The sequence below is a fragment of the Phodopus roborovskii genome, unplaced genomic scaffold, assembly GCF_943737965.1.
Source record: "Phodopus roborovskii unplaced genomic scaffold, PHOROB, whole genome shotgun sequence".
Taxonomy (NCBI): Eukaryota; Metazoa; Chordata; class Mammalia; order Rodentia; family Cricetidae; genus Phodopus; species Phodopus roborovskii.
The window spans coordinates 1,249,397-1,261,811 of record NW_026126575.1 but is presented as its reverse complement, the minus strand read 5'-3'; the positions used below and the strand labels follow the sequence as shown (position 1 = coordinate 1,261,811).

The window sequence follows — 12,415 nt, the reverse complement described above, 5'->3', positions numbered from 1 at the left end:
GATTATTTCTTTTTCCATTCACAGGAAGATCACCTCACTTCCCTTTCTCAATCCCCAGGTGCCAAGGCCCTGCCCTGTGCCCTTAAGCAGGAACAGCCCTGCTCTAAGGGTTTAGCCCAGACACCAAAGTCTCCTGGAGCCCTGCACTACCCTGCCCTGGTAATACTTTGCCCTCTCACTCTCTGGGTTCCAGTTCTGCTGCCGGGTGCAGGTCTGGAAGGCCAGGCCCAGGGCCCTCATCCAGTGTGAATGGCCGTGGCCTGCACAGCCTGCCCCACCTTTCTATTCGCTCTGGGGTCAATGTGACCCACCTTCCTCTCCCAAATCTTTGCCAACCTGCCTTATTGACAGCACAGAATCCTCCAAGTGACCCAGAGGACATCTCTGAGGGGAGATGGCCCCTCCCTAGCCACGGGCCTTATCTTCAGCATCCTGGCAAGGACAAGTTCTTCCCTTGACCCCTGTTTCTTGGGGGCACCGAGACATGGACTGATCTGGCTCCTACAAAGAAGCTCCTGCCATCCCTTCAGACAGTAGTGCCAAGCTCTGCTCCCCCGCTGAGGCACAGAGAGACCTCTGGACCTCTGGGACTTTGTCAGAAGGAGCCCTGGGCTTGAGGGCCAGAAGACAGGCAAGTGTGTGAGTCAGGAAACAGAACCAGCTGCTTTCCTGCCCCTGGGCAGGCTGTGCTGGCTGCCAGCAGCCCAGGGCCTCTGGGGCAACAGGAGTTTAATCTCTTCCCTTGTTTAAAAGTTACTAAACAGCAGGAGCAGGTGGAGGCTGGTGTCTGGGGAGGGCAAGGAAATACCCACAAAAAGACTGGGCAGGCCCAGGACTGCAACAGGAGAGTGAAGGGCTAGAGTCTTGCCCGCTAAGGTACCAAGAAGGGACTCCATGTCTTTTTGGGTGGAAGTCTATCCCCATGGACACAGGCCCCAACTGGGGTGGGGGGAATCTACAGGGAGCCCCTGGTTCACATTGAATTGGTTGCCCTGTCCTAGGATGCTGCCAGTGGTGGGCCTCTAGCCAAACTCACCCCTGCAGAGCCTGGACGGGCAGAATTGCCAGCCCAAGGATTCCATGTGCATTGGGGAAATTTTCACATTACCTATTTATGAATATGTACGTCTTTCTATCAAATCTATTTTTGGAAAACGAAAAATTGCCTTTCTGGATATGTCACAGAGCCAGTGTACAATTCAGCCATTAAACATTTCTGTACTGAGTCCGTGTTCAACCGTGGTCCTGTCACCCCTGAGCCCAGAGCCTGCCTGGGTGTGTGGAGCCCCTAGTCTGGTCTCCAGAATGGGTGGGTAGGTGGGCACACCTCCTCCCTGTCCTGCCTGCTTTGGAGAAAGGAACCTGGCTAAGGCCTTTCCTCTGGCCCTGGGCCCTCTGAGGTAGAAGCAGAGATTAGGCCAGTCCATGGTGTGGGGGGAAATCACACCCTGCTTTTTACTAAACATGAAGGGCCTCTGAGTTAGCATTTTGTTGTTGTTGTTTTGTTTTTGTCTTTTTGAGACAGGGTTCCCTGTGTAGTCCAGGCTGGTCTCAAACTCAGACATTCATCTGCTCTGCCTACTGAGTGCTGGGATTGAAGGTGTGCACCACCACTGCCCAGTGCCCAGCCAGACTCTGTCTCCACCTCATATTCTTTTCTGATTTTTATTTCCTTTATTTATTATTCTTGAAAGGTTTATTTTATTTTTATGTTGTGAGCTTCCATGTGTTGCAGAGATTTGAATCCAGATCCTCCACAAGAGCAACCAGTGCTTGTAAGTGCTGAGCCATCACTCCAGTCCCCTTTTTAATTTTATTTTTTGTTTGGGTGTTTTGTCTGCATGTATGCTTATGTACCATGTACATGCAATGTCCATGGAGGCCAAAAAGGGCATAGGATCTCCTGGGCCTGGAGTTACAGACAATTGTGAGTTATCATGTTGGTGCTGAGAGCTGAACTTGGGTCCTCTCGAAGAGCAGACTCTTTGCACTCTTTCTCACTTTCTTTTTCTTTTTTGGTTTCTTTGAGACAGGGTTCCTCTGTGTGGCCTTGGCTGTCCTGGGATTAATTCTGTAGACCAGGCTGGCCCCAAACTCACAGAGATCTACCTGCCTCTGCTTCCTGAGTGCTGGGATTAAAGGAGTGTGTCACCCACTCTTGGCAATCTCTTTCTTGAAAATTTTTTTCCATCCCGACCTCCTTTCAGATCTTTTCCACTTCCTTACCCAAATCCATACCTTTTCTTTCTCTTCTCGTTAGAATACAAACAGGAATCATTCATTATAATAGCCAGAACAGACAAAACAAACAGAAAAAGATTTAAAGAAAAAGCACAAGAAACACACACATATGCTGAGAGACATGAATTTGCACACATAGAAAACTCATAAAAATAAAATAGGAAACTATAACATATAAGCAAAAAAAAATAATAATAATAAAATAAAAAGATGCCCAGACAAAGCATCGTGAAGCAAAAATCCTTCAAAAACTCTCTTGCGTTCATGTTGTGTTGTCCATCTATGGCTGGGTCTGGGACCTGAACTTAAATGTGGCTTGTGTACCCAGTGAGACTCTGTTGGAAAAAACACTAATTTTTCCTTTGCAAATGATTAATTGGATATAGCTTCTAAATTAGGCAAGGGAGCTTGTGTCCCTTTGGTAGCATTTAGTTTTCCTCTAGGTCTGTGGCTTATCTAGTTTGAGGTTCTTGACCACACAGGCAGTGTTGAGTATGGTTTCCATCTCATAGAGTGGACTTTAATTCCAATCAGTTAGTGACTGGTTGTAGTGGGATATTCACTTTGTCTCCTTCTGTAGCACTGACCATGCCCATTGGGGGGTGGAGCCATGGGCGGAAGTGACCTGTGGAAGGAGGTCGGAGGGGGCCAGAAAGGCGCCCTCTTTCTGGCGTGACTCGGACAGGAGAGGATCGGGTTGAATTTCCTGGTGTTCATCTGTCTAGGTTGTAAGTTATTTCTCCCTGAATAAACATCTATTCGGCCTATTTGTTTATCCTGATCCTTATTTACCGCGATAGCTGGTTGCTGCTACAGGCTTTGTGCCAGCATTGCACTAGCATATCTTGCAGATCAGAGGGTTTGTAGCTGGGTTGATGTTTATATCTCTCTTCAGATAGCATGCAGAGCACCTTCCAGTACTGACAAACAATATTCAGTATGGGTGAAGGCTCTAGGTAGGTACCAGCTGGCTTTCCCTGTGTTCAATGAGCTATATAGATGTCTACAGCAATAGGGCCTTACCATCAGTTTATAAGGAGCAACCAATAGCCTTGCAATAGCCTGGGTTAGTTGGGGGTTTCCATGAGGCCTCTTTGGCCAACAACATGACTAGATGTAATCTATTCCCAGCACTGGGGGGTTTCATTTGCTAGAGATGTCTTGTGGGGGCTTTGGCTCCCTCATTACTTGGTGATTCCAATTTAGTTTTCTTTCATATATATATGAACCTACTATATTAGGTTTCCATAAGATCCCCCAAATAGCCATTAGTTTTAGCTGTTCCTCCCCATATTCCCTTCCTTACCCCTCTCTTCCCTTTATCTCCCCATTTGATCATACTGTTCCAGCACTCCCTTCCAAATCCATTGATAATTATCTATTCTATTTTCTCTCTCCAGAGATTCTCTCCTTCTCCCTAGTCCCCAGTGCTCTTAACTTTGTTTGTTTGTTTGTTTGTTTTGAGGCATAGCCCTGGCTGTCCTGCAACTCACTATGTAGACTGAGCTGGCCTTAAACTCAGAGATCCACTTGCCTCTGACTGTGTCTCTTGAGTGCTGGGATTAAAGGTATATGTCATTATTCTTGATTCCTCAGATTTTCAAAAGATTATTGTTATTTTTTCTTTGACAAATTAATGTGTATGTGTGTGTATGTGAGAGAGAGACCATATGTTCTCCAAACTCTCCTTCCCCATAGAGCCCCATAAAATGTGTCCTGTTGCCCAACATGTATCCTACCCCTAAATCCCCAGAATGTGCCCCTCCCTCCCACCTTCGATTTTTTTTTAATAAGTAAGAGCATGGCCAGCCAGTGACCACACTGAAGAAAAATTGTTCCTGCTCCTTCTGCAGTCAGCTCCTAAGCTATGAGCTCATCCCTCATCCATGATGACATTTCTGAGTGCTTTGCTCTTGTACAGGTAATGGTAGGTGCTGAGTTCAGGAGTACAATGACTACATCCTATCCAGCATTTCATGGAATCTCCTGATCTTCTGGTTCTTACTTTCTTTCCACCCCTTCTGCAGTGTACCCCGAGTCTTGGGAGGGTTGATGTAGATGTCTCCTTTAGTCATGAACACTCACAGTTAAATTGTTTTCAGCATTTGGACCAGTTACGAGTCCTAGCATTGACTGCTGTTCATGGCAGAAGGAAACTTCTCTCAGAGGTTGGGAGCACCAATTTATCCATCCAGGTTCTCCAGTTAGTTAAAACTTTATTTTTTTTCATTTTATGTACTTATTGCATTATGTTTTGATCTTATGTTATTTCTTAGGTAAGAGGAGGGGCTTAGAAATCATCTGAATGTATCAGGAAAGGCATGGTATAGTAAAGACCCCCATGAAATAGTCTGCTCAGACATGTGGAAGTACATGACTGAATTGTTCACTCGGACATGAATGTTCATTCTTAACAGATGAATGCATAAAACGAAGTGGCAGGTGTGATGCAATGGAGCATCCCCTGAGCGTGACCAGCACTGGAGGCAGAGGTAGGGTGAAAACTGCAAAGCCAGCATGAGTTACATAGTGAATCTGAGGCCAGCCTTGGCTACTGGAGACCAAGTCTCAAAGAACAAAAAGAATAACCACATACATGTGAATGGTGAAGACTTGTTCCCAATTATACCAGTGAGGAAATTATTTATGTGTTATAGACTATGATAATATACATCTTGGGAGAGAGCTTGGCAGGGTATCCAGCCTGGATTCGTAGTGTCTGGAGTGTGGGGTGGGGTAGTATTTCATGCTTTTCATTTTCTTCATAGTTCTCTCTATATTCTGACCTATTGATTATGGTCATGAGTTTTAGTCCATGTAAGTTAGGAACACTGATAGAGCTATTCCATTTTAGAAAGAAGAAAATAGGAATAATGGTGGCTGTAGTATCAACAGTTTAGAAAGGACACCAGAAGAAACACTACAATGTGGTGCCCAGTGACTCCCCTGTCACTTGGTACTAGTTTATTTTCAGAGAAAATGTATTCTTTCTAGAATTAGAAAAGGAAAGCTTTTAAAAAACATTAATTGTGTTTGTCTTTGGCTAGAGGAGTGCCACTGTCTGAGTGTCTCAGTTCTACAGGTTGGAGCATTCAAATGACAGAGGTTTATTTGTTCACAGTTCAAGGGAATCTGGTTTGGGCCTCATCATGTATCCTGACATGGTGGAGGTCATTACGTGATGAGAAAGAAAGTGAGATCCCATCTTAGAGGTGATGCCCCTTAGTGCTGTTATGATGACAGTTACATTGGAGGGACAAATACTAACTCCGTAGCAGGAGCTTAAAGAGATATATTATTTTTTTAAATAATTTTTTGTGTGTGTGATGCTAGGGCTTGAACCCCGTGCCTTATACATGTTAGGTGTCTGTGAAGAGACGCCTTGACCACAGCAACTCTTATGAAGGAAAACATTTAACTGTGGTGGCTGGCTTACAGTTCAGAGGTTCAGTCCATTATCAGGAAGCACGGTGGCGTGCAGGCAGACGTGGTACTGGGGAGGTAGTTGAGAGTTCTACATCTGGACCTACAGCAGCAGGAAGGGACAGTAAGCCGCTAGGCCTGGCTTGAGCTTCTGAGACCTTAAAGCCCACCCCAGTAACACACTTCCTTCAGTATTGCCACACCTACTCCAATAAGGCCACACCTCCTAATAGTGACACTCTATATGAGCCTATCGGGGCATTTTCTCTCAAACCACCACATGAGGCAAGCCTTTCTACCTCTGATCTGCATTCTCAGACCCCACTGGTTTAAATACATTTTTTAAAAATGTATTTAAAATTATTATTTAAAAAGTTAAAAGTACTTTGTGTGTATGGGTGTTTGGGTTGTATGTATATCTGCATGCATGTGTCTGCCTAGTACCTGCTGAGGCCAGAAGGGTGTCAGAACCCCTGTGAAATGCCATGTGGGTGCTGGAAATTGAACCTGTGTTCCCTGGAAGAGCTCAGTGCTCTTAGCCACCTAGCCACCTCGCCAGCCCTTAAAAATATTTTATTTATTTGTGTGTATGTGTGTGCGTGCGTGAGCAGGTGCTTGAAGAAGCCAGAGGTTTCCAGGTCCCCTGCAGTTGAACTTACAGGCAGCTATCAGCAACCAGATATGGGTGCTGGGAACTGAACTCCAGTCCTCTGCAAGAACAGTTTGTGCTTTTAACCACTGAGTCATCTCTCCAGCACTTTCATGTATTTTTTTAATTGTAAAATCTTTATAATGGCAGGCAAAACACCTATACTCATAAAATAAATAAAAATATTTGCATAGTATAGTATTTTATTCATTTGCTCAGAAATGAACAACTTTGTGGCATTCTGTGCAAAGTTTTGTAAAGCAGCTACACCATCTGCTCAGATTTTTTCCAACTTTCTACATCAAAGCTCTGTTCTCTCTGATACTAATGGCCAGCCCTAACCACTAACCTAGAGCCTAGTCTCTGTGAGTCTGCCACTTCTGGGGACCACATCACCTTGATTCTTTAGTGCTTTGTCTCTGGACAGGGTTTCACTATGTAATCCTGGATAGCTTGTAACTCACTTGGTAGCTGGGCTTGTACTCCCAGAGATCTTCCCGGCTCTGCCTTCCAAGTGCTGGGATTAAAGGTGTGTGCCACCATGTCCACTTCCCCTTGTCTCCATGGGAAGACAGTCCTAGTGCGGTACTTTGATCTTGGGTTTGCTAGCCTTGTGAGCTGTGAGAAATCAGTTAAATTATCCAGCATTGTTAGTGTTCAGGCATCTGTACTGGCCTGTCTTTGGGGTTCAGACAGGATATGCTCTCAGCTGCAGCCACTAAGAGCACCACCTGTGCATAATCTCTGTGTTCCCATTTAAAAGGGCCCTGCCCACTTCCCATCGTTCTCTTTCTTTCCCTCTGTCTGTTTCTCTCTCTTTCTCTTTCTCCTTTTCTCCCTATTTCCTCTCTCTTGCTTCTCCTGTCCCAAGAGGCTTGTCTTCCCTTTCCCCTTTTTATGATCCCTTTCCCTAATAAAAAAAAAAAAAAATCCCTCTGCTTGAACCCTTTGCATGGTGTCTTTCTCTCCTGCGCTGTGTTTCTTAATTGCAATAGGCATCCCAACTTTCCATCATTGTGATGTTGGATAATCTGAGATAAACCTGAGATGATCAAGAAGAATCAAAGGGAAGGGAGATGGCTTTGTCAGTAAAAATGCTTGCCATGCAAACATGAGGACCTGAGTCTGAATCCTCAGCAACCACACCAGATGGCAAGCAATGCAGTGCATGCTTGCAACCCCAGCACTAGAGAGGCAGAGACGGGAAGATCTCTGGGACTTGCTGGCCAAGGGATCTAGGCGAGTAAGCTCTGGGCTCAGTGAGAGACTCTGATTAAAAAAAAAAAAATAAGGTGGAGAGTGGCCAAGACGCAGACACCAGACATCAACTTCTGGCCTTCATTTGCTTGTGACCACACTATACATGCACCTACACACACACACACACACACACACACACACACACACACACACACAAAATCACACACCCACACAGAGACACACAAAAGAAAAAAAATGGGCCCATGTCAAGGTGGCATATTATGGAAGGAGCCTGTAGTAGGTACTGCTCACTCCTAGGGAGCAGGGAAGCAGGGTGGGGTGGTGGTGGTGTTTCAATACCTCCTCTACAGTCATATCCTCAATGCTTAACTTCCTCTCATCAGACTCCTTCCTGAAGGTCCCACAGCCTCTCTATAGTGCCACGGACTGGGGCCCAAGCCTCCAATTCATGGGGCTTTGGGAGACATTCAAGATCCAAACTCTAGCACCTGCTCTGTAGTGAAATTCTAGTCTTGTTTCTGAGACCCTTGGGAAATCACACCCTGACTCCTACCTCATGAAGCTCGGGGCAGCTGGCAAGTTGTCACAGGACAGAGCCAACTTAGCTAGCAGGGTGGAGGCCTATATGTGCACACCAGAGTGCCAGGAGGGGGCAGTAGGAGAATTTTGGTGTAGGAGGATCTAGACTGTTCCCCATGTTGGGGCTAGGGACAGAAGGCCTTGGTCCCTGGAATCTGAATATGCTCAGAAGATTTTCTTTTTCTTTTCTGTCTTTGAGAGAGGATCTCAATATGTAGCCCTGAATGCCTGGTACTCACAGGGATTCTCCTCTCTCGGCCTTCTGAATGCTGGGATTAAAGGTGTTCAGACTTCAGAAGACTTTTGGCTTGTGAAAGGGTCACATTGGCCTGTCTGTCAAGTGGCTCAGGGCCCATATCCCCCTCTGCTAGGGAAGACTGCTTGTTAAGGAGATACCTGTGATACCTCATGGGAGGGATTTCACACAGAATTCGTTGTTACTCTGTGTGATTTCTAACACAGGAGTCCCATGCTCTCAGCCCCTACTATTCTCATTCAACCTACTTCTCTCTCTGTGTGTGTGTCTGTCTCTCTCTGTCTGTCTCTGTCTCTCTCTGTCTGCCTCTCTCTGTCTCTCTGTCTCTCTGTCTGCCTGTCTCTGTCTCTCTCTGTCTCTGTCTCTGTCTCTCTCTGTCTCTGTCTGTCTCTGTCTCTCTCTGTCTGTTTCTCTCTCTCATTCCTTTTGCTTTCCCTTTTTTGAGACAGGGTTTCTCTGTGTAGCTCTGGCTGTCCTGGAACTCCCTCTCTAGACCAGGCTGGCCTCCAACTCACAGAGATTAAATGCATGTACCACCACTACCTCTCTCTGACTCTCCCCCTCCCCTTTCTCTTTTTAAGACAAGATCTCACACTGTGCTCTGGGCTAGGCTGGAACTCACTATGTGGCCCAGGCTGGCCTTGAACTTTCAGTGATCCTTTTGCTCCAGTTTCCATAGTGCTGGGTTTACGGGTATGGCCACCATGTCCTGCTCTTTTAAAAGTCTGATTTGATTGCCAACACTTAAAGAACATATGGACAGTACCCTCTGCCTCTGGACCTCAGAGTTAGGGGGACCTTTCTACTCAGTGGTATTGCCCCTTTGGGTGAAGCCCAGGTTGTCTAATTGTCATAGTCCCCACCACTCCCCATTATCTTCCCTTTTCCTGGCTCCCACTCTTTACTGAGTTCTGTGGACCAATGTCCTATAGTCCACTCTACCCTCTTGGCCTTCCTAGTGGAACCTCTGACTCACAGGGCTACCTTGGCTGGCACAGTTCTTAGCTCATAGGTCTCTGAGAGAGAGAGAGAGAGAGAGAGAGAGAGAGAGAGAGAGAGAGAGAGAGAGAAAGAGAGAGAGAGAGAGAGAGAGGGGGGAGGGAGAGGGAGAGGCTAGTACCAGCACATGGGGAAGAATTGCTTTCTCATTTGCACCAGATAAGATGCACCCTCTCTTCTGGATCTTCAGTTCACTCTGCCCTACCCACTGCTATGCCCAGTAAACTTTCTATGGGGCTTCAAATGGGGACTGTAGGCCTGTATCAAGTTGGCCTGGGTCATGTGGGGCTATTGGCAGAGGCCATGAAAGCTGGTCAGGGTGCCCAGAGATAATGGATTGGGATGATTGGGTGGGAAACCTTAGGGAAATAGATGTCTCAATACTAGGTTAAAACAAAATGAACCCAGATTTCTAGAAGAAACCAGGCTTAAGAAAGTTACTGTTTTGAGCTCATACAAAAAGGCTATGCAGTGGTTTTATTGTTGTCTTTTAAAATTACATTTATTTATTTGCTGTGTGTGCACAGCATGAGTATGAAGGTGAGATTTGGTTCTCTCCAATGATATGGGTCCTGGGGATAGAACTCAGATCTTCAGGCTTGGCAGTAAGTGTCTTTGCCCACTGAGTGATTTCAATAGCCCTTCCTGTGGGTTTTTGATGGCATGGGCTGATTCAGTCTGATGCTTCTGGGCACCCGGCTTAGGTCTGGGCTTCCAGCCTGCTTTCATAGCTAGGCTCAATTCAGGGGCTCTTTGAATGTGTTCAGTAGGCTAGCCAGCAGTACTAGGCCCAGCACAGCCACAGCTACTAATGCCACATCCCACCAGATCCCCGAATAGGCCCAGGATGGTGGCAGCTTCCAGCCACAGTTGCCCAGTTGATAGCCTGTCAGCTGGCCCAGTGGACGCTTGGTGGCCAAGTCAGGGCTGACACAGTACACATGTAGCAGGGCCTCAGGCATGTGGTCCTCCAGCCAGAGGCGCAGGTAGGTGAGGCTGCAGTCACAGTGCCAGGGATTGTGTGTCACATTGAGGTTCCATAGTTGAGGCAAGTGGTCAAAGGCACCTGGTGGTACTGAACGTAGGCTATTGTTGGCCAGCAGGAGCTGGCGAGTATGAGCTGGCAGCACAGGCAGGGCTGTGAGGCCCTGCCCCTCGCAGTTAACCTTTAACCCCATGGTTTCCAAGGCCTGGCAGGTACAGGGCCTTGGGCAGGCCTTGGTGGCTGTGGCCACTGGCCAGAGCAGAAACAGGAGCACCCAGGTAGTCATCCAGCAGGCAGGCTGTGGGAAGAACAATGAGATTGGGGCCGGTCAGCCTGTACCAGGAGACCTATGCTGGACAAAAGTATATACCTACTGTCTAGGCCTTTGCAGGGTGCAGGAGCTCCATGCTCTGGCCTAGGTTGGAACTCACTATGTCGCCCAGGAAGTGCAGCAGAGAGGTACAGGGCCCTCTCAGCCCCTGCTCAGATAATCGGGAAGCATGTGACTCCAGTCTTAATCCCTGGCCACAGAGGCTAGGAAATGTTGTTCCAGACTGTACCCAGTCCTTGCCTGAGCCTGGAGTCACATGGAATGTATTTTATACCTTGGCTACTTTCTCACTATGCCTGATTCACCTCCCATCCCCGGAAGAGCTTTCAGAGTAGCAACTCAGAGGGGAGCTCATAGGGATTGGTCTAAACATTTGGCTAATGGCCGGAGCTAGGAAATGAAGGCCCAGAGAGGGGAATCACTTGCCCAGGCTCACCCAGAAGTTCATGGCAGAGTGAAGAGTCAGGAAGACATCTCAGGATCATCTGGTTCTGGCTCATTTGCTGCCTTCCCTCCCAGTTTAGGACTAGGGGCTGTTTCCCCTTCTCAAACGTTTGCTCTCTACTGGGGCCCTACTCCCAGCAGGCTTCAAGGAGTGTTCACTGAATGACTTGTGAATCTCGATTCAGCCAAGTTGCTAGCTGACACCTTAGAGCAAATGTTCTCCTACATTCCATTTTTTAGTGGAGAGTCAAGGGAACAACACAAGGCTCCCCTCTCTTTCTGCCAGCTCATCTGGAGTGCACACCAGGCAGGAGGTCATGCTGGAAATAAAGAGACCACTTACCTGTGAGGCCTTGGTTGGGGCACAGCTTCTGTGAGCTGGTGGCATCCTGGATAAGGCTGTGGTGGCAGTGTGTGTGAGCTGCGGGAGCTGGCAGTGGTGGCCGATGCTTGAGTAGAGGAAGGAAATGATGAAAATAGCCCGGTTTATCCCTAAGTACAGCCCTGAGAGCCTATCTCAGAAGCAGGAGGCTACCAGGGTCCCAGGACCTTGAACATAGAAATGCAGGCCAACTCCACTTTAAGGAGGGTACCACAAGCAATCTGTGGTCCTGTGTGGTGGGTCTGGAGGCCAATTGGGTGACCCTGCCTGGTCCTAGTAGCTGGGGAGGGCTTCCTGGAAGAGAAGATGATTAGATGGGTGAAGGTTGACTCCAAGTTCTTTATAAACATGGGTATTGGCCCTGGTGCTGCAGATCTTCTGAAGTGTGTATGGGGTCACAAGGATGTCTATTTAAAGTCCTCTGTCCCTCTGAAGATGGTGAGGAGGCTCCTTTTTTGTTCGTGGTGTCTTTAGCACCTTCTCCTTCCACTTTTAATAGAGATGCAGGTTTGCAGCACTGAACCAATCCTTTCAGAGGCAGGGCCCAAGTGTAGCCAAAGACCAGTATATATCTCATATTTACTCTTACAGCCTCTTCCATTTGAGTGTGATATCATTTTCTACTCTGGTTAGCAACCATAATTTTTTTCTTACAAGATAAATGTAGTTTTAGTTTAATTAGTGCTTTTGGTTTTACAAGATATTAATCAAAATCAGGCCTAATGGTCAAATAGAAACACAATGAAACTAAAACTCAAATGTGTGCATTTTTATAAGAAATCATAAAAATTCCACAATTGTGACATGGTGACAATTAACCAAGTCAGTTGATACTTAGCAGATAACAGAGTTCATGTGCACAGAAGATGCTCTGGAGGAGCTGCTGAGTCCTGGGCTGGAGTAAC

General features: G+C 46.9%; 1 protein-coding gene across 1 annotated transcript; it reads right to left on the bottom strand.

The window, feature by feature from the left end:
* Positions 1-9,817: 9,817 nt before the first annotated feature.
* Positions 9,818-11,552, bottom strand: Gp9 (glycoprotein IX platelet). The gene is made up of 2 exons (XM_051203338.1): positions 11,472-11,552; positions 9,818-10,651 (listed from the first exon to the last, which is right to left on the bottom strand). Exons 1-2 carry the CDS (start codon positions 11,514-11,516, stop codon positions 10,106-10,108), a joined length of 591 nt encoding a protein of 196 aa, XP_051059295.1. The 5' UTR covers positions 11,517-11,552; the 3' UTR covers positions 9,818-10,105.
* Between the last annotated feature and the right edge of the window lie 863 nt (positions 11,553-12,415).

Bases quoted from the DNA above. Each gene is read 5' to 3' on its own strand.
- Gp9 (XM_051203338.1), bottom strand. From the start codon at position 11,516: ATGCCACCAGCTCACAGAAGCTGTGCCCCAACCAAGGCCTCACAG. The intron at 10,652-11,471 runs GTAAGTGGTCTC...TTCTTCCCACAG, and splicing joins CCCCAACCAAGGCCTCACAG to CCTGCCTGCTGGATGACTAC.